We start from the raw sequence: 23498 nt of genomic DNA on the forward strand, positions 1-23498 counted from the left end.
GTTTTTTTGAAATTGAAGTTTTCTACTGCGATATCGATATTTTTCAAACTCCATCATTGTTTATTTCCTTGGTTTGTTGGGAAATGAAACGCAAACATAACATGTTATATATGTTTGAAAAGCTCTGTCTGTCTTCTGCAATTTAGAAATTAAACTATGTTTTCGTTTGGTACGTACTCAAAGAATTTTTTCCCAGAACACTAGCGACATTAAATTGGACCTTTAAAAAATCCTAGCCCCAAAGAACCACTTTTCATAAACGACCATCGAATTTTTTGTCGACAACACTGTCCTATACAACTTGAAAACAGTACGCAAAAACAGAAATCTATTAAAATGGCGGAATGTGAGTTTAATGTATTATGGTATTCAAGCCTAAGTAATAGCTTATAAATTATAATTTATATTAAAATGTCTTTATATCTATGATTGCTTACCTTATTTTAAACTCTATTTATATATATTATTTGTAGTTAGGTATTGATTACTTGTTTTGATATAAATATTTAACTTATTTGGTTTAACTTAAAAACTTTACGTTTAACTATTTTTAATACGACGAAATTGCACTTCTTGAAATAATGAGAAACATGGAATCAGAATTTGTAACACTAATTAATATTGCAATACTGTCACAGAAGTTAATTTGTTTAAATTTAATATCTCTGTAATACAAAACATGGAAAAAAAATCATATCACTGTATCAATAATTTGAGTAACATGAGCTTGATACTGTCATTGACACTATGCATATAAATTATAATGATATAAGTTATAATGAATATACTGTTTACAATACAGTCTTTGGGTTCAAGTTCAACTTATTATCCAAACATTTTTTATCGTCACTGTTAAAGATTTTAAGAATATTAAATGGCATATTTATTCAAAATGGAAAAAGTTTGCCATGAAAATAAAATTTCAAACTGGTGTCTCCAATTTCAATTAGTGCATATAACTTTGTCATAATTTCTTGTGCTGATGTAATGTGATTTATAGGTTGTAGTTTGTGTGACTTTACACTGCAGTAAAATGACATATGTTGTCACTGAAATCCATAGGATAAGGCCAGGAAGAAATATTTCCGGAAATAGTAAAAATAGTAAAATAAAGTGTAAGTGACCATGTTTAATACCTCTTCAATTAATTTTATATACAGTAACAATTTTTTTTAATGAATAAAATCATTTCAAGTGTTTACCCATAATCCTAACTGTAGCTTCTGCAGGGAAACATGCTCTTTTTGTATGTATTAGTTCAGTTTTTCTGAATGTTAAACTCATCCATTTTTCTTCGATAGATATTTTAAACAGACTGCTTGTACTGAGTTGACTGTGAAATGAGCAATTATTACTTATTAAGAGTAACACTTGTAGAAATATATTGGTGGCTTAAGTTGCATAAGTATAGAGAATGGTCTTTCTAAAGTCCTCTGCCTTTCATCATCAGATAGTTTGAGCAAGCTGCTGTAAGCCTTACATGTAACCAGGTGGATTAAGATGAACATCTTTGATTACTTGTTTATTCCTGGTAGCAAAAAAAACATATTTGGAGGTTAGCATATTTATATTGAGTGGCACAAAAATGTTGCTTTGTTTTACAGATCAAGTTTATGCAAACATAGATAGTAAATTCATTGTAAGCATTGAAGCAGTGACTCTACATGTTCTATCATTCCATGAATACAAATGTGAATTTTTGGAAGAACCACTAAACTATGTTGCCATTCAAAAAGGGCCTGCAATTAAATGTGTTGTGAGGAGTATCTAAGAAAGTTGTGTGAATAGATAAAAAAAACTGCAGCTTAAAACAACTTCTCATATACCACATCTGTGGTGAAAATAGACACTCCCATTATTATTTCATTTCTAACTTCTGGTACTGTGTATTTGTGTTTTACTGAGATACCTACAAAATGTTACTACTAGGTTAAGGTATGTGGGTGTTAATTATGATGATAAAAAATTAATAAACAGTTAATTGTCTAAGATGATAATTTTTATTTTAAAGGTTTTTGTTTGTAACAAGCATGCTAATATCTTATTGTTCTTAATCATGGGATATTGTGGTAACTGTGCTGGTAAAGACTGAGCTAATTAAAATAATGCTACCAGTGATGCATACAATTTTGAAATAATAGAGAGGATGTATTTTTGAGAAGTGTGACTGTTAGAAGCAATTTGGAGTAAAAGTTGGTAACCTGTCTCTTTTTGTTTAATGTATGTTGTGTCCAAAAATGAGAGTTCCTAAGTTGAAATTTAAGTTCTGGACCCTGTAACTGAAGAAAGACAAAATTGCCAATTTTAGACACATTGTCATGCTTTACACCACTAAAAATTTCTCTCTCTTTCTCTCTCTCTCTCTCTCTATATATATATATATATATATATATATATGCAACTGTTGAAGTTACTTAGAAAGTATATATAAATATATGTTTAATTTATGGTCCAAAGGCTGAATTTTTATGTTCAAGTGCTACATTTAATAACTTGACATAGTCTGTAAGCTACATATATTATTCTATTAATCTAGATATGAAGTGATACCCTTGTTCATAGTTTTCAAAATAAAAACAAAATATTTGAGCATTACTTTTTAACAAAGTGAACAGTGATGATTTCCAGTAATGCTATTGCCTTCTCAAGATATAAAGTTAAAAGAGGAAATTACAAAGTCACTTTTATATCAGTGGTGTTATAAATCATGCACATATAATGTTGACAGATTATGATCACAGAAAGAATGGCTTATATGATTACAGTGACAATACTATTCCATATTTCAATATCTATCAGTAAGTCAGTTTTCAACAGTATAAAAACTTCTGTTTTATGCATTGTTTGTTATAATACACGTCACTTTGATTTTGACTAATTGCACTTCTAGAGATGTCATTACACAAACTTCCCAAAAGGGCTTCTTGTGAGTACAAACAGCCTCTTAGAATACCAGATTGCTTGCCTGAAACAACTACACTGTATTCATACAAGGATTTTACTCATCATATTGCTGCTTACAAGGACATATTGATGTACATCATAACCTTACTTTGTGAAATTTGCAATGAGAACTCTTGTACTACTTTTGGAATGAACAAGAACTCATTTCCAGACAGCTGTTTGTGATGGGAATGAGGTTGTGGTCCTGAATAATTCTTTTCACCCCATGTCCAACAGTGCAGGGAACACTGGTATTGCACAGGTAGCACACTTCTCCATATCATGGATTGATAACACACTTGCATCAGATGGAAGTGTAGTGCATTTCTTGTTGCTGACATGGCTTCAGGTTTAACAGTCTTTTAGAACAATATATGCCTTGCTACATCAACTGAGTCTATTTAGTGTACCTTGTATATTATTCAAGTAAACTACTCGGCATATTTTATGATCTTCTCTGTGAGCTCACAACAGCTACATACTTCAGCAATTTGTGATGTTCTTTGAAAACTTTCCTTGATGTTAGTATGATGTGATGTAATGGTAAAAAAAACTTTTGCTGAATTGTTTGGTATGTTATTGAAAACTCTCAGTGGGTATATATTGCCTTTACTTTGATGGCCAGACATCACCCACAGATGTCCATGTTGTGCATGTGGAAAGTAAGATATTAGAAACAGAAGAACATCAGTGTCCCTAGATGACACAACAGCAGTATTAAATAGACTCTTGACAACATATAGTACCAGTCTTGTGTCATCTTCTTTGTGTGTGGATCTCGGAAGAGATACATCAATTGTTCTCTTTGATGAGCTGACTGTAAGTTCTTTGAATTACTTTGAGCAGCAACAATCTCTTTATTCTTAGTTACTAGAAAAAGCAGTTTTTCAGACAAGAATTGTTCAAGGGTTGTTATATTATCTGAGAAAGACATTAAATTTGTCCAGTTTTTGGTATAGGCACGTTATGGCCTTCATCAAGTCATTTGATTGGTTGATCTGCTTTAGTGCATTGCATCCTGGTAGTGGCTGTGATGGTCTCTTCTTTGTATTTGTCAAAGGCATTGTATACACACTGATAATTAGAGCCAGCTTGCAGTATTACTCTAAAAAAGTCTGCCTGGTTCCGGAAGGTCATTGCAATTGGAGGCTTTCCTATAATAGTCACCAGTGCTTGTCCATCAGTGATGAAGCAAGATGAATGATAATGAAGTACAATATTTGGCTTCAGAAGAGTGTTTTATCTTTTTCTTTATTATCTTTACCAGTAGCATACATTATTGCAAAAGTGGGAGAATTATTTCTCTGAAGTGAAGCATGGATTGAAACTTTAGGCTTGTCATTCTGCACAGGTGCCATTAATCTCTCCTGAATGTATTTATTTACCAATTGTTGTCCAAGATCTTTAGCACAAAGTAATGAGTTTTGAATTGCATATGTTGCTAGATCTTTGGTAACAGTATTTGTAATGACACAGAGTGTGAATAAGGTGAAAACAGGCTACATATTTTGTGCTGAAACCATGATTACTTTGAAGAAAAAAATATATATACATGATTTTTAGTATTCATACATACACATACCCTTCCATCCAATCAAAAACATTGTACCACACTTGTAGCATCATATTAACACCTCCATCCAACCTACATGTACATACACCCACATGCAGTTATATTTAAATTTTAAAATGATGCTATATTTTCTGAATCATCTATATTGTTTTCAGTGCCAGCAATTTGGACACTTGGGTACACATTCCCATAGTTCTTTAAAATGTACTCATTGTAGTGGCAAAGAGCACAGTAGTTATGAGTGTGAGAGTCGTGTTGTGTTAACTGCTCTTCTCACCCCTCATATTTTGATTTTGTTTTAAGCAGCTAGAGATGAAAGAATTACAGCAGTTAAAAACTATCATTAACATTTCTTATCCAGAAGAAAGGAAAGAGATGACCTGGCTTACGAAATAGTTAAGCTGCTGCATGCTGTTCCATTGCCACAGTGAGAGTACAGACTGATTTCTCTGTCCCATTCAGTGTTGCTACAGCTACATGTTTAAGGGTTTTCTAACATCCTTTGACAAACATGGATAAGTCAACAGCTTCTCCCATATCTTCCAGTGATACAGCTGATTGTTTTTTAGAGAAATATATATATATTTTTTTTTATGTAAGGCAAGGCTATTATTGAGGTGCTTACTTCTTCGTATGTAATTAGCATATGTAAAAAAAAACTACATTACTAATTTATTATCTCTCTTTGAGAATGTACTTGCTATCTATATATTGAAAAGGTGTGGACTTGATGTAGTTAGATTTTCAAAATCTTTTGATAAGGTTTCATGCAAAAGATTAGCTGAGAAGATCACATTGGTATGGATTGGAGAAAAATAAGCTAATAGGATTGTGGGATGATTAGATAGTAGACAACAAAAGGTTATTATTAATAATAAAGTCCAATGAAACTGGCTTATTGATAATAGTGGAGTGAGTCACAGGTAAGTGCTTGGGCTATTGCATTTTCTTTCTTTTATTAATGATATTTGCTTGAGGAATAATTATTAAAATTTCTTCTGTATTCCTGGTTGTAGTAAAGTGTATTGAATGATGTAGATCAGTTGATATGTTGTACTGATATGTGGCAAATTACTTTTTAAATATTGTAAGTAAGGTTTTAAATTTGAATAATGATAATTTAAGATTGATTGCACATTTAATATAGATAGGAACCCACTTAAGAATGTGACTATAAGCACATGAAATTTTAGAAGAAAATTTATTTAAAAATATATTAAGAAATAATAGTGCTCAAATATAAATGATGACATTAGGTTTATATAAATCAGCCAGAGCATTGCGATTCAAATGGCTTGCACTGTATGATGGATATTGACTTGTAAAAGGTTCAGAGGAGGGCTATTAAGATGACTTTGAGGAGGGAGAGAGTTATCAGGATAGACAGGACTCTTGACTGCAACTCTTGTAAGAAAAGAAGGTATATAGCAACCTTATTGAAGTTTACAGTATTATTTAGGCAATAAAAAGCAATAATAAAATGAGGTGAAATACATTTATGATTTATAAAGTAGGTTTAAGTGTCCAGCTAAGAGAATTGATTTCTTTCTGATAGGGTGCTTAACTTGTAAAATGAGTTGTCAATTGTAATGGAAGCCAATACCTTAACAGTAGTTTAAGAGAAAATTCTATGATTTCCTGAAAAGATGAATAGTACTTATAAAATCTTTTATGGTGTATACCTCCTAACTCATTGAAAATATATTTTCTTGCTTTTTTTCAGTTTTCAGTAATTTCTTTGCCAATATTTCAATCTTTATTTATACTTGTTCTTTCTTTGAATCAATTTGCTTTGAAAATTTTTCCATCTTGGTGTGTTACTAACTTTAATTACCATTTTCACACAAATTTATTGTGAATTTGTGGTTTACTGTGATTACCACCAAGGGTAATGAAATTACTGGAGACACACAAACTACTGCTAGCCAGGCTTTGGGATTGATATTGCCTGGTGATGTGATGCAATTTTGGTTTGATGGGTTTTGTTTTTGTTGTTTTTTTAATTTTATGCATACCTACACGAGGGTTATCTGTGCTAGGTTTGTTGGGAGTTCTTATATGTAGCCTGGGCTGCTTTCTTCACAACAGCAGTGCCTCTTCAGGCTGATGAAAATGTGCAAGTTGAGAATGATTTGGACAACCTTTTTCTTACTTTTCTATTGCCATATGGTCACATTCTGCACCTTTGGATGAGGTTCAAACTTCTTTTTCCTTCTATTAAGTATACAGGTTTGTCACGTTGAGGTTCAGACACAGTGTTGTTTTTTATTGCAATTGTTGGAGATTTTTCTTACTAACATTTTACATTATCTTTCCTTTTTGCACCTTTTATCATTCTTCCAATAATTTTTAAAAGGACCTCAGATCCCTTTTGTGGTTAACTTTGGCAAGACTTTCTTCATTGTCTTTTTACTTACTCACTTGACTACTTTGATTTTGGAAATTGTTTGGAGAGATATGCAGTGTGTGGGGTTTCATCTCCCAGCCTTTCTCCAAAGATTTAAAGATGTCATCCTTTTTTTTCTTACACCATTTTTGGAGGTTGTCCTGATTATCTGTAGTCGTGAGTTGATGTGATCATATTGCATACTTCCATATCTTCCCTTATTAATTTTTTATCACAACTCTCTCCCCACAGCTCTTGATTATCTTCCTATTTCTCATGCTCCTGCTACATATCTTGATACCCAGGAGATTTCCAGGAATTACAGGAGTTCTTGCCAGTTCCTAGTTTCTAGGTGCTGGAGTGGTAGACCACAGAGGTTTCCTTATGAATGCAGAACACACATCATAACATTACATATTACTTCACTACATTGAGAAGCAAGCAAAACTGGGAACCCTTCTACTTCCTTGAGGTTTAATTCCATGTGTGCTGATTTTGGTGGGAGCTGGACCCTTCTAATAATATTTGGTTGAGGTAAATATCACCCTGTTTCCATGGTTGAGACTGATAGGTGCCTCTTTATTTGTAATTGTGGTTGAAACATGTTTAATTTCTCTGCTTCTACAGTTGATTTTGGGGGGTTCATCTGCCTAGTAATACCAGTTGTGGTACTTAAAATAATCTGTTTATGATTGATCATGTATTCCACATCATTCTCATTAATGCTGAGTATACAATGTTTTTTCGCTGCTCTTAGAGTTGTGTTAAAATAGTTAAAAGTCCTAGTTGTAACACCAGATACAGGATGACTTCCTGTTCTTGCACTTGAGTTGAAGTTAAGAAACAGTCCAGTAAACCTTGTTTGGTTTGTTATACTTTCTGTTCCCTACAGTTGATCTAGAAGTTTGTTCAGTGGATACCATTTGTTTTCTTCCTCATTATAATTCTGGTTACTTACAGCACTGTACACTGTTTATCAATATTGATCTTACTTGAGGTCTTCTGCTTTGTAATACTCAGGATGAGGCATGGAGTCTTGTTTGTGTGGTTGGGATTGAGTATACATCTAGCAAAGTCTGGTTGAATGACTCCCTTTTCATAATTCTAGGATTTTGCCATTGGATTTACATTTTGTCTATGTGGATTTGGAAGTACCTTTCTATTGCCATTTTTCTTTATACTATTTGTGACTTATCTTTATGGAGTTGGATGGTTGAGGATGTTGTGGTACTCATGTTAATTATTTACACCTAATACATTGTTTTCCAAGGTCTATCTTTCACTAGCTCCAGGTCTTAATGTATTTGTATTCAAATTCAGTGACATAATATTTGTATTAGCTGAATGGTGTAGTGAATGCTTAATATTGTATGATTAAATGTCAACTTTTATATGCATCAGATTTCTAGACTCTCATTATTATATTCACAGCACATTAATTTCTCTGTCTCTTTACAGTATGATATACCATTTGATAGATGAAAACCTTGGCTTTCTATTGGTTATGAATAATATAGTATTGAACATCAGAGAGAATTATTGACAAATCCTGAAAGAGAGGATATGACAGATATGTGTAGCACTGAAGTCTGATTTTCTGTGCAGTTACTTTGTAACCAAAGAAAATTGAAGTCTGTGAAAACTATTCTTTGTCTGACAATGAAAATATAATGAGTAATTTACATTAAATGTCGTAGTTCTTGGAGAAGTGGTAAATAAATTACAGAAGAATAGATGTTTAGAGAAAAAAGTAACATTTCTCACACCAGAATAAATTCAGGATTTAAAAAAAAAAATTCTACCTCACAAAATTATGAATTTAAACTTATGTACAATTAAAATATGGATTGTTAGCTACAGTTTTATGCTATAGTAATTAGTATAACATAAACAAAAAGTGCTTCAATTAACTTTTGAATCCAACTTACTAAAAACGTGATATGTGCAGTAAAGGATGCTCATGGTAAGAGAGTTAAATCAGGTCAGTACTCTCTAACCACTTCAAATGTTATATTAAATAGTTATTGCTCCAGTCATGTTACTTTAGAGAATATGAGATGGTTACTAAACTGTCTTCCGTGGTACATTAACACTTCATACTTCCTAATGCTAGATCTGGTCACATCAAAGCAAAGTGTAAATGCTGTGAATAGTCTGTTTCTACTTCAGGAAAAAACTTACACACTGCTGGCATGTCTGAAGGTAAGTGTTTTATTATTTTTATTAATATGAACAATATTAAATGTAAATTATACAATGTAATATATGTAAACTAAATTTATACTATGTTAACCCTTTCATGATGAGCTTGGTGTAACATACATGTGTTTGTCTACACATTTGCACACATTAAGCATTTGCCTTATAATTTTTGATACGGCTTGCGTATCTCTACAAATTTTGGTACACTTTTAATAAAGATTACAAGTATTTTGTATACAATAAAACCTTATTTTTAGTGAAATATTTTTTACTAAAGATTTATTTGTGAAAATATTGAGTCTGTTTCATTTCTAGTCTGAGTGCAAAGTGATTTCATGTTATGATTAGAAACTATTCTTTGTCCCAGAAATCTCAAATATAATTTTTGTAATCTCTTAAAACCTCCTAAATTCATTTCAAATGTTTGTTTTCAGTAACACTGTATATTTTATGTTAATTTCTATACTCTGTGTGGAGTCTATCACTTGAACAACATTATAACCATTATAAAGAATTAGGAAATAAATATAAATTGTGCTTTTTTTAATGCTAGAATGGCTACATATTATAATATGAAAATACAAATGTTTAGTCTAAGTAGCTCAAGTCTCATAATGCTATATATTTACTATTGTTTTTATTATATTGACCTCCCATTCATGTCTAACTGAATAACCTGCATTGATGCAGTGCACATGAACTTGTTATGTATCCAGTAACATAAAACTGACCTTTAATTTTCTCTGTCTTGGTTGCATTTTAATGGACTAGTATTTTGTAATATACAGTCACATTTCAGTCATTATACATTATATATGTATACAAATAACTACTATTTAGAAATACGTTATTGAAGTTAATTTTCTTAAAATATAGAACAATAAATCAAGAAGTAAAGCAAACAGTTATCTCTTCTCACTACAACCTATGAACTCAAGTTGCTCAGCCTTTTAAAATTTTACATGTGAAGGATATCAAACAATTTGTTTTAAGTAATATATATATATATATACACACACATACAGTTAAATAACCAAAAAATCATAAGTAATTCTACTGATACCATAGGATTCCACTATAATTTAGTAAGCTTAGCAACTAAAATGTATTTAGGTTTAAAAAAGTATGAGATCTTTGAGCAGACTAAAGACACAACTTAGCTTCTTAAAATGTTGGTTCGATAAAACATAGTAGACTTTGCACAGAATGGCTGAGAGAGCCACTAGGAGGACATTATAAACTGTTGATTGGTTATTCTCATGATGTATATATTCAAGTAAGTGTATATGAGGGACCATTTCTGAAATGGAAAGAGATGAACAGGCCCACTGTATTTCATTCAGTACATAAGTCATATTTCAGTAAAAGAAAAAGATGAGGTTCTTATTTTATATTCTAGCTTGCTAATATTAGAAATTTGAGTTCCTAATTTGTACAAAGCTATAGACTTAGTAATTTAACATCACAATCTTCTAATTTTAAACAGCACTGAATTCAACATACCACATGACTCACTAAAATCTATATTTAAATGTGTTCTTTTAATATTTACCTTTAAGAAATTAACTCATATATAGTATTAAGGTTTGTGTTATAATCTACAATTTGGTTCCAAACTTATTGACATAAATTCATAAAATAGTAGTGTAATAAAATTTTGAATTCAATTCAACAAATGCAGTGACTTGGCCTTTGACCCATGTCCTATCGTGAAAGGGTTAAACTATATTTTTTATTATTTTCCTTTGTTTAGTATTATATATTTTTTATTATTTTATAGACTATATATTATATAACTGAGATATTTATCTATTATATTTTTATTATTATAATCTGTATTCTATTATTAAGCAAAATTTCTAATGTTTGAACTGCATTAATCACTTTGTTAATTTTTTGTTTTATATGATTTTTATTATAAACTACATTATTTAACAGATATAATTTTGTATTTCTAGTCTAGTTATGAGACAGAACTACAAATGTCTATATCTGGCTCTGGTACTTTTGTCCAAGTGTATCAGCCTAGAATATCAGTGTACTGTACAGAATCAACTAAATGTAAGTTTGTACACCCTTGTCAGAAGCACATCCCTTACAAACTCATCAATATTACTGCTGGTACACTGCAACCCTTCTCAGTGGTGGAGTCAAAGGTTTTAAGATCTAATGGCAGCCATGAATTCTCAGTATATTTTTCCCAGTTGCTTGAATTTGTCCACAATGTTGATTGAGAGCAGGTTTGATGAAGTCTAATAAAAGAACATTTCTCTAATACCTTTTGAACCTAACATCAATGTTAAGATATCTGGAGTAGTAGACTAAGACTTCCTGGAGTCATTAATCACTTTATATTTGACTGGAAAATGTAAGCAGTCATGTTGGAATGTTAGTGTTTCAAGGGGCATCACATATTTGATAATATTGCAACATAGATGGGAAAATAATAAATCTCTAACATAAGAACAAGTTTCATATGTAACATCTGATAATGCATCTAGCATGATCAAAGCTTTCTGCTTGCTTGGATTTGAACAACAAACACAACATAGTATGAGTTGTAGTGATTCAGAAAATGAACTTATGGATGAATCTAAACCAACATACAGTTTAAGTGAATCTCTTCTTGGACATGACCCTTGCTTTTCCCAAATAATATAGGTTTTGATTAGGGATAGGATGAAAAAGCTGATCCATTGCTGAAAGTAATTTCCAAAAGCATCAGCCATCATGAACTATGTTTGAAAATCATTAAAAGCAACTGTTGTACTTGAGGGAGAGGTCAGAGTTTAGTTGTTAGCATCAACATGATGGAATTCAGAAATTAAAATGATTAAGTCTTTACTGAAGACTACTCAGAAGAAGTTAAATAATCAACATACAATATTGTTATTGAATTTTGAGAAATAAAAGTACTGAAATGTTATTTGTTCATTTTATGTTTCTGTTTTTGAAACATTTGTTTCATAAAATAAATGCTTTGAAATCTTGTTATTTTTTGTTGTTATTGGATTTTACATGACAAAGCACCCATGTAACATTTTTCATGGTATTTGTTTTTCTATTCATAAAAATATGAAGTGTTTGTTTTTAACTACAAATCTCTTGTATTCACCCCATCCCTGGTATTTAAATGATTATTTGTAATTTCATTGCTTTAAGTACAACTATGTTAACTGATGATAGAATATATTCATAAATTGCTATCCTGTAGCCTAACATTACGTACCATATATGTAGGAATATTTCCAAATGTATCAAGCAACAGCTATGTTAACTAGTTTCAACTTGTTTGAATTTACATTTTTTGTTATCTTAGTATTAGTAACCTAAATATGTAATGTTACCAGTTACCTCCCTTTTTTTTATCTCTAATATGAAGTAAGTTGTAAATTTCCTGTTACAATATGTTGTTTTATCTTCATTACCTGGAAATGTTCAGTAAACAATGTAGCAGGTTTAGAATTATAATGCTAAATGTAGAATCATGCTTATGATATATGTACAGCAAAATGACTCATACATTGTAGCATTAAGAATTGTTTTTTTATAGAAAGTGAATACATATTATAAGCATATTATATAATCTTGCTATTCTTTTTGTTTTGTTTTAAGTTTCACAAACTGAAAAAACTAGTGATGCCCATGTAGTGACAGAAAATGTGGCAGCTGGTGCTGTATCATCAGAAGATGTCCAGGTAATTTAACTGTTTTTCATTTTGTAACAAATCTATCATAGAAATATGCTGTTGTGAATATTCTGTTTTTCATAATACCAGAACCTTCATATACATGCGTATCTATGCTATCTGTGATTGAATATGAACAAAAGTGTAAAATGATTAAGCTAATTTCAAAGACAAATTGAAATGTGAGTTATACTGCTAGAGCTAAACATTATGGCAGTTTAGGATTGGTTTAAAGAAATTTGTTATCAAAAGTAAAAAGTTAACCATTTACAAATAGAAAATTGTGGCAGCTGAGAAAGAGGTTGGTGAAAGTCAGAGTAAGAAGCCCAGAGTTGATCTTCAGAACTTTCCAACAAGACAGTATCTTGATATAACTGTTGTACCCATCTTGCTGCAAGGTTTATCAGCTTTAGCCAAAGAAAGGTAAGAAGTAACAGTGTTCTTTAAAAAAAATCACTATCATTTAAAAAAATATAGATTTTCACAACTCAGTTTCTTGAACCTGGTGCATGTTTATCTCAGTTTATTCCCATAACAATAAATATAAATTACAGTGTTTTGTACAGGTGTTTCTAATGTGTCTTAATTAGAGACTTGGAAACAGATATAAATAGTGCTTACAACATGGTAACTTCATTCATATAATAACTTTTCTCAACAACTGCTGTCTATTCACTTGCTACTAACCTTATGTTCCCAGGTACATCCATGTGTTTATATGTTTTAGAGCTGCATTGTAACATGCAAATGAGCATGCCACACACCTTTCTACACTGTGGAACCCAATCTTCACTTCTTGATTTGACACAGTTGTTTTATGACATATGGCTTACCTTTGCTTCTTTCTTTCAGTTTGACAGATTTTGAACTCTGTTATTCTACATGGTCTTATTGTTATTATTCATAATATTTCATTATATTGACAATGATTTTTTTTCTTTTTATTCATTACTTCTTAACATGGTTTAATTTCATTTAAATTACTTTATTTCAAAACTATTTTTCCACTATATTTTCAAAAGTGTTTGATTTATCATCTTTTGCCACAAAAATATTTCACTTGTTTGTTTGGTATCAAACCTCAATTCTGAAGTAAACTTTACCATTTTAGGTTCATCTCACATACTATAATTCAAGCCACTGGTGTGGGCAACCCACTAAGACTTTTTAATTGCTTGTTTCTCCCACCCACTCTGAGTTAACCATGCCTTCCCAACCTTTACCTAAAGGATTCTGTTATGTTTTCATTGACTTTCCAGATTTCATTTCTGAAGTAGGTGATGTTTTGTCTATTGCTCCTATTTCATATGACTCAACCTTGTTTACTTTTCCCCTGCCCCTGATATTTGGGTTCACAATGAGCATTTTGCCTCCCAATTAGGTGATGGAATTTGTATGGCTTAATACCCATTGGCTTTGAATTAGTCCACCCTCTCTGATCATTAGGGAAACTTTCTATCTCTTGGTTCAACAATTGTTGGATTAAATTTTGCCTATTTGGGAAGTAGGACTTGAATCTCCTGTTCATCTTGCCATTGTTGAGTAGTCCCATCTTTATTTTACCTTGACAACCTCCACAGGAATTTTGAGGGTTTTTTTTGATGAAGTCATTTTTCCTCACTTCCACTGTCTCTTGACTGTCCTTTCCCAGCTTTTGCCTGTTCCTTCTTTCTGCAGTGTCATTTCTCAGTGCTTGTAATGATATGCCAACAGTTCTGGTTTAGTGGGTTTAGGTCCAGTTAGCTTGTCTGATGACCTTCATTCATCAGTAGAGCCTTTTCATCTCCAATGTTCAAGTTCACTGAGTTATGTCTGAGGGATTTGTTGAATCTTTGTGTACCCTTCCTCTCTTGCCAACCTTGAGATGCACTGTCATGCCAGCATCTATTTCAGATACTGAAAGATCTCCTCACACAACAGGATATTGAACCTCTTCCAAGCAGTTCACAGGGTTTACTTCTGCCTGTTTGTAGCTTCCAAAAAGATAGGGAATTGGAAGCTGGTTATTGACTTTTCCGATCTCAGTTGATATGTTCACACCCCATGCCTCGTCGTGAAATCCTGTCTTACTCATTGGTGAGCTTTTTCTCTAGGTCTTTGGATGAACAAGATGGGCTTCTCCACTGCTTATCTGCATATTTTCATTTTGGAGCTGTCTCATCCTTGTTTTTGGTTTGTACATCATGGGGTGGTGCACCAATTTCTCACTCTACCCTTTGGGCTTGCTTTGGCACTGTACGTTTTCTGTTGTGTGGTCTGAACCTTTGCTTTACATTTTCATGTTCTGGGAACGTGCTTTCACTTTTAGATGGACAAATGGCTTCTCTTTGCTCATTCTGAATGGTAGTGGGCCAGTCATACTTATCAGCTTATTATTTAACTCCTTCTTTTCATCCTTCATCTGTGGTTGTATATAAGTGGAAATGGAATGTTTTTGGCACCTGAGCCCTGGATTGAGATATCCAGCTTCTATGGTTTCTGGTATCTTTTGAATTTCTTACATGGTTCTTTGAAAAGGCACCTTCAGTCTCTTTGATATCAGGTTGTTGGGCAGCCCTATCCCATACTTTCCATTTGTTTAGTTACTGCAAGGTGTTTTTTTTCTCCATTCTTTCTGGATGTGTCAGCATCTAAGTGTCAGATATTTCTGAATTGGGACATTAACGTGGTACTCTATTCTCTTATTTTCTTCTGTTTTAGTCCATTGCCTCATACTCTTTATTTCATATATTTCTTAAGACATATTTCCTTCTCCTCTTGGCCTGCAGATGGTGTTAGTTGGATGTGCTATTGACATCACTTGCACATTGTACCACCAAACCTATTTCTGCTTTCACAAGATCATTGGATGGTCAATAACCTTGTGATACTTGCTTTATAAATGGGTCCATTTCAGATTGTACCACCCTGGGTAAAATAGAAGGGGATATCTACTCATTACTCGATTAAATAAATCTGTATCTTTCCAAAATTGGGTTTTGTGATCACTCATTACACTGTTCTAAAGGGGAAGAGATAGGTCTATTCTTCCATTTCACCATTTCCTCCTTTTCAATGTGTGATTCTAGCTCATATTATGAGTAGAGGGAAGTACCATATTGGACATCATAATTTTCCTATACTGAGAATGTATTTTTGATAGGTGCTTCCCTCATATTACACTTCCCACCCTCCTCCTCACAATCTCCGGTGCTCATGTTTTCTGTTAACCTTGAATAGATGGTTCAGTAGTGGTGCACAGAGGGAGTCACATGCATCACATGATAGTAATGCTCTCCTGTTGGTGGAGAGAGAGTTGGAATTTTGTATTCTAATAGGTTGGTGCAGAAGGCTTGTGATATGTTATAAAAACTTTGTATACAGTGAGTAGCTCAAAATGGGTAAAGCTAATTTTGTGAGAAGAGAAAGGTACCCATTAGTAATACATTGTAAGGATAGGAAATTTATAACATTTGTACAAGTGATTCTAATGTGTTTGAGTTAAAGGCTTAAAAGCTGTATATCTGTCAGTATTAATATTCTAATAAGATGTGTCCTCCCCCCAGTGGCACAGTAGTATTTCTGCAGGCTCACACCACTAGAAACCGTGTTTCTATATCTGTGGTGAGCAGAGCACAGATAGCCTATTATGTAGCTTTGTGTTTAACTCCAAAGACAAGACAACACTAATGAGATGTTGTGTTCTGTTGTTTTTTTTTCAAGATAATATGCACACCATTATTATTGTTTGTGCTTTCTATAAATAAATGTGAGATTGTATTTGTGATAAAAAGGAGCTATTGTTTAAACATTTTTATAACTAACTAACATATCAGAAAAAGTGCAAATGTTAGTTTGCTTATGTTAAAAATGGTTCTTTTATACATGTCATTGTCATAAGACATGGCTTCAGATTGTACGTTGAGATGTTAAAAGGATGTTGTAAGTTTGTGCAAACTTAACTTAGCAAGAATGTTTAGTAGTCCACCCTTAAGTGTGGCCAGTTTTGTCTGTTGCTGTAAAATACTGGTTATTTTTATAAGTGTGGACTATTCCATATGACTATTATTATGAAATCCATATTGCCATGAAATATTTTATTCACTTTTTTTTCTTCATCTGTCTTGTTTTATGTCTGTGTTTTACATTTCATGAGAATAACTAATCTGAAAAAGAGTACATGCTGAAATTGAATTGCATAATAGATTAGTATGGTTGTGTTATAGAGAATAGTGGTTGATTTACTTACCATTGTTATAGTGATAGTTATTTTGACTTGAACTGGAAGTGAATACATTTAATATAAAATTGAAATAGGTTTTTGTATTTATTATGAATCTGGAGATAATTTATTTCTAACCATGATTTATATTATGTATTGTTAATGAGTTGTACTCTTAAATATTTATTGTGTTCAACTTACAGGCCACCTGACCCTATTGAGTATTTAGCTGCTTACCTGCTGAAGAACAAATCACAGTTTGAACAAGGGTCGATACTGAATGGTCAGAGCTCCTCAAGTTAATCTTGACATAATAACCTTGTAAGTGAAAAAACGTACAGTGGTGTGTCTCAGTAATTGTGGCATATTACAGTTTGTATATAGTTATATGCGTGTTTCATAAAAAATCTACATGATTCCTTTGAGCATTGTTAAAGAGCATATTATTTTGTATTGAAAGTTAACATATGAGCAATTCACATTTTAAAAAATGAAGAATAATAATGTCACTATCAGTATTTGAATAGTTAGTTTTCTGTTGTATTTTTTTGCAGTTTGTTTTTTGTGAATTTCATATGACTCTTAAAGTTAGTGAGGTCCATCTTATAACATATGCTAAGGATAGTTTCACTAGTCAGATTCTTCAGCATAAATATTTGGATTATAAAAAGATAAACAATTCTGTAATGTCATGAACTAGCTTATTTTTGGAATAAAAGTTACTATGGTTTTCCATGCTTTTTTAGCATAAAGGCTTTTGATTTGAAAAATCATAATTACTAATTAATTTTGAGATGGTTTATTAAATAGCTAAAATTTACTTTTTTTGGTATCACTGTTCTACTAATGTTAGTAGATCTTGTATGATTTCTTGCTTTGTATGTAAAGATTGCTCTGAAAAACTACAACCAGTATAAAATTAGTGAGAAAAGCTAAATTAACTTAAATTTTACTTTATTCTTTCACATAAAATAATTACTTAGTTACAGCTAAAGTTCTGAAAATATTTATCTTTCTCAAGAACTAGTTGATGATAATATGCATGTTTTTCAATAACTTAACTATTTTTGTCTATTGTATAAAAGTAATTCAATCACTGCCATTACTTGTTCTCATATTTACCCAAATAAAGTGATATACATATTCCATGTACCTGTGGTCAGTTGTTAAGTATTAAATACAAATATGAGATAGTAAAACTGGGCATTCAGTAGAATTTTCTAAGTGATTGTCAGGCTTGGTAACTGGTTATATTACACTGTTCTTACTACTTTCAGTTTATTTTTTAAAGGCATTTTCTTTTTATTCTTCATTTAATGTGATAGAGATTTTCAGCTATGACATTTTAGGATTAACTGATTAATTTTGTGACATTAGTTGATGCTGATAGGTAACTAATTATATCTGTGAAATAATAAATAGTATGGACAGTGAAATTATGTACTTCTGAAATAATTTTACCTTCCCTCACCCATAGCTCTCTTGGTCTTATAAGCATCACTAAAATTTTGTACTAAAAGTGCACTAGTCTTATATCCCTGAGCAGTACACCTTGTTTCCACATTGCTTTAAAGTATGTTCTTCATATGCCATACAATTAATTCAAGTGGTTTGATTTTCTTTTAACCTTTTTTAGTTTTAAAGTACAGCCTCAAGAATGTTCATATTGGGGCTTTCGGCATATCAAACCATAGCTGTAAGTGTTCCAGTGTACTATTTACTATCAGTGTTCGTTTGAGATCACTGTTTTGCTGGAAGATGAATCCATCTCCATGAGGTCTTTTCTCTCTGAGGGAAGGAAGTTATAGGCCAAAGCATGTACTTGTCAGCATCACAACACTGTAATCTTTGTGTAGAACACTGACACACTTATTATTCTTCACTGCTGATGTTGTATGTTGGCTTTCAAAATGTTTTTCTTTCTGCTTTTGCCTGGTGGTTGGGTGCTTAACTTGCAACTTGCAGGATTAAACTCTGAACATGCTTGTCTTTTCAGCCTTGGGGGTGTTATAATGTGATGGATCAATCCAGTAATTTACTGATAAAAAGTAGTCCAAGAGCTGTTGGTGAGTGATGTTGACTAGCTGCTTTATATCTAGTATATCACATGAAAATTAGGGATGGTTAATACAGATAGCTTGCAAGTACTTTGTTTGTCTATAAAACAAACTGTAAAGAGCTTTTGGTTTGGCTGCTTCTCATCAATAGTTTTCAACTATCTTCATGTTTTTTGAGAGACCAGTATATTAGTGTTTGTTATTGGTCTTCAGGTAGCATTAACACCTGTGTATACAATCATTGGCAAGATCTGTATTTAATCATCATCTGTCTTATAAAGAACATTCTTTAAGAAACTTAATGAGATTTAAAGATTTATCTTGTTTTAGACATCTTTATGGCTGTTCATATTTTTTTAAATTTTAAGCTATGAGTGATAAAACCAAATTGTAATTTAAGTAAGAATTTTAAAATCTCTGGATTGACTCAATAAATATATATTTATTTTCAACCAATTGACATCTTTCGTGTGATTTATGTATTGTGTAAAATGTTCACAATTTTTCTTAAATTCTGTGTTGTGGTAGTTAAAAACTCGTTTTTACAATCTGATGTTGAGTGAGGGTTGATGACTCTTAGTACTTGGTTATTGGCACATTAAGATCTGAATTCTGGTGCATTTCACACAGATTTAAAAGTATATTTAGAGTTAAATGGGTAATTTTCATATGGGAAAAAATATCTGCTACCATAACAAAAGTACATTTGTAGTAGTCCAAGTTCAAAGTTGGCATCATTTTCCTTCAAAATATAAAAATTGATACTAAAATTAGTGAGTGGTTGAAAAGTGTAAAAAACATGAACTTAAACTTTAAGGTTTGTTTGTTTGTTTCTGAATTTGACACAAAGCTACACGAGGGCTATCTGCACTAGCTATCCATAATTTAGCAGTGTAAGACTAGAGGGAAGGCAGCTAGTCATCACCACCCACTACCAACTCTTGGGCTGCTCTTTTACCAATGAATAGTGGGATGGACCATCATAATTTAATGCCCCTATGGCTGAAAGGGCGAGCATGTTTGGTGTGATGGGGATTTGAACCTGCGACCCTCAGATTATGAGTCGAACGCCTTAACTCACCTGTCCATGCTGGGTTTAAACTTTAAGGTACAATAGATGAAATAACTTGGAAAATGTAAGGTTGAAGAAAACGTTGAATAGTTCATTTACTTTAATGAAAAAATAATCACTGAACACTATATATTCTTGGTGTTAAATACTAATTAAGTTAATTTTTGAACAAACAGGTATGAAGAAATAAATCCTAGTAAATATAATTCTGTAATAACAAGTTATGTAAAGTGAATTACCCAAATTGTTATGTATGAAATAAGTTTTATTCTTCAGTTGGAAATTAGTAGTTGATTATTGACATTTGATAATATATTGTAAAGACGAGCTTTTATTGTGAAAACCACATAAACTCCACGTGATATATATAGAACACATGTTTTGGGAACCATTGATGTTCATCTTTATTTGCATTTGATATTAGTAGGAAGTAAGGTGAAAGTTTACAGCATAGGTGTTAGTTGTCCATTTTGCACAAATCATTATTCAGAATTGGAGTGTTAGGAAACACACTGTTATAGATGTAATTACACAGAATAAAAAAATACAAACATGAGGATTTCTTCTAGAGTCTTCTGATAATGACTACCAGAATTTACCTTTTCATCTGGAAACATTTATGAATTTTATATGTTGTTTTTGGTGATGGAATTCGAACTCTGTCTGTATTGGAGTGCTCAAACCACTGAGGTACGACATGCTTTTGTAATGTTTAATATAGTGTGTGTCTGTGCTTCTAGAATAATAAGAAGGAGCGCTTCTAGATATTTCAGCCTGTACAACTACATTGATGAAACATTAATGTTTACTATGCACACACATATATTGTTGATTCTTACACTCAAGAATCTTCTACAATTTTAGTGAATAGGTGGAAATTTTGCAGCTACATATGTAATAATACACTTTATGTATATGTTTAAATATTAAATTAACTTAAACAAACATCTGTATTTAAAATAGATATATAATTGCAAATCCATCAGACTTTTTTCTATTCAATTTTTCTGGGTACCTGGTCATGTTGATATTTGCGAGAATGAGCTTGCAAACGCCACAGTTAAGTCCATCTGCACTGGTACTGTTACAACCATGCCTGTCTCAGTTGGCAGTTGATTTGGGGTGAACAAATTCATAACAAGCTTTTGCAACTCAAGCTTTTGGTTGTTATTTGGCCGTCTAATTTCCTTGAGAATGGCAAGAGGAAGTTGTCTTGGCTAGACTAGTATTGGTCACACACAGTTTGTAAACACTCATCGTTTTCTTTTATGTGGGACTGAATCACCAATGTGTGATATTTGTAACACTCAATTCACAGTTATCCACGTTTTACTTTCGTTACATCGTTACGAATGTGAATGGCAGTACCATTTTATATCCCACATTGTAGCCTCTACCCTGGGGATCCTTTTGATTATGCAACGTTTTTGGTTTTGGTTTTTTATTAGAATATTAATATATAAACAAACAAAAACCTACTGTTACTAAATATACAGTTATGGAAGTATATTTATTAATTTTTTTATGGTTAGTTATTTATTAAGTTCTGAGCTTAGTGGATAGTGCTTGACTTCTAATTTTAAGGTCACGAGCCCAACCAAACTACCGTCGCAGAACAAGTTTATCCTATAAAGTTTCCATCTGGTCCGGCCAACCTGGTGTGAAAAATCATGGCGTATAAAAACACCGGTCAACTTCAGATTAGTTTGGATTAAGGGTGTTGTGAAGAAGTTGAGTTGTGTTGCGATTTTTAATTAATAATAAAGTATTGCTACATATATTTGTTTCCAACGGTATTATTATATAAGATCATACTGAATTTTACGAAGAAAGTACACATCGAGGATCAGCGTGTAATGTATTCTTTAATTATAATATATAAAACATACTAAAATGTATAAAGCTACAATTCTGATACCGCTGTTCTGTTTAAATGAACAATGTAGAACATACAGTACTAGTAATCAAGGTTCTGGAATGATCTATAGGAAATTATTTTTTAACAGTGACAAGCAGACCAGCAGGAGAAATTCAATTTTTAGGTAAAATATCTTTTTTTAACGACATATTTAACACAACTGATTAATATAAATAATTCTTTGTGTTAAAATGGCAGTAATAAACTAATACTTTGATTATTAAGACTAATATTAAATATCTTTAAGCTTGTTACACAGTTCTATTATAATAATACAATGACCTATATTCAATGTAAAAAGTCAGAACGTGAAAGCAGGAGGAATGTTTTAACACAAATATGTTTCTCAAGTGATATGTGGTATTCGATTTTATTAAGATAAATACGAAATAAATATTACAAAATACGAGGAAACCCTCAACAGCCGCAGCTGTAATTAATCTCAAATCGGTCACATATGGAGATATGAGCTAAAAGTTTGTACTTAAAGAAAACAGAGCCACTCTAGGAGACGTTTTGTGGCGGTTACAAAGTCTTACGTTTAACAATTATTTACTCAGCACTGACGGTAAGTACGACAATGGCGTTTAATACGTTTTAAAAATGAATTTTATTTTTAGACAAAATTACAGAGGTAAGAGGTATTCACATTGTTAACTTTCTTTTACATTTTAATATCACGTATATCATACATATAAGCCATTTTTCAATCTAAAAGTAATCGATTTATTAGTAAGATAATATTACGAATTTTCTCTGGGAAGTAAAACACTCCTACAAGGCACCAGCATATTTTTTTAAGTAACATTAAGTTACACACTAATAGATTTACTTAAGATAACAGGTCGATTTTTCTAAGTTTATTTCGTTACATTTTGTCTAAATTAGTTTTACATGTTAAATTTTGTTGATGACTGGCTTTACACTGAAGATTTAAATATATATAATAAGTGATAAGACTAATTAAATGTTTATTGCAATTTTTACTTGACGTTCGAAGATCGTTTTACTGTTTACGGCGTGACTTTATGACGTATCATGATACTGAGACTTTCACTTCGGAATGTTACACATTTAGGAGGTACTGTAACAGCAGCCATTCCTGACAGGGGAATAGGCAGCTCCCTCACAGTTTGAATGGTGTCATTATCTACCATATAGAGTTCAGTTCGATTAGTAGCGCCCAGTTCGTGGCTGTTAATCCCGCCAGAAATGTAAAGACATGATTCTGAAAACAAAAAAATTATAATTATTTCAGACGAGTTCTGTGAAAAATCCTCTTTTGTATGAAACTATAAAAGATAGAGGATTACATGTTACATGGTTAAATTATTGACAAAGTGCTGTCATGGTTTACTGGGTATATAACAGTAAGTAATAATTAAATGAAACAGCACATTAAGTTTTCTATATTAGCATTACCAAGGTGTGCTTTTTATTTATTTATTGTTAAATAT

General features: G+C 31.9%; 2 protein-coding genes across 2 annotated transcripts in view; one reads left to right on the forward strand and one right to left on the reverse strand.

The window, feature by feature from the left end:
- Nucleotides 1-330: 330 nt before the first annotated feature.
- LOC143222873 (uncharacterized) lies at nucleotides 331-19507 on the forward strand. The gene is made up of 7 exons (XM_076449995.1): nucleotides 331-346; nucleotides 1001-1115; nucleotides 9016-9104; nucleotides 11063-11165; nucleotides 12720-12802; nucleotides 13071-13216; nucleotides 17198-19507. Exons 2-7 carry the CDS (start codon nucleotides 1034-1036, stop codon nucleotides 17295-17297), a joined length of 603 nt encoding a protein of 200 aa, XP_076306110.1. The 5' UTR covers nucleotides 331-346; nucleotides 1001-1033; the 3' UTR covers nucleotides 17298-19507.
- Nucleotides 19508-22803: 3296 nt separating this feature from the next.
- LOC143222874 (alpha-scruin) overlaps nucleotides 22804-23498 on the reverse strand; it is a 39785-nt gene continuing 39090 nt past the window's right edge. Inside the window, exon 16 of the mRNA XM_076449996.1 lies at nucleotides 22804-23269. Coding sequence (XP_076306111.1) covers nucleotides 23055-23269 — 215 coding nt within the window. The 3' untranslated portion in view covers nucleotides 22804-23054. The remainder of the gene's footprint in view (nucleotides 23270-23498) is intronic.

The sequence above is a fragment of the Tachypleus tridentatus genome, chromosome 8 (assembly GCF_004210375.1).
Source record: "Tachypleus tridentatus isolate NWPU-2018 chromosome 8, ASM421037v1, whole genome shotgun sequence".
In the NCBI taxonomy this organism is placed as follows: Eukaryota; Metazoa; Arthropoda; class Merostomata; order Xiphosura; family Limulidae; genus Tachypleus; species Tachypleus tridentatus.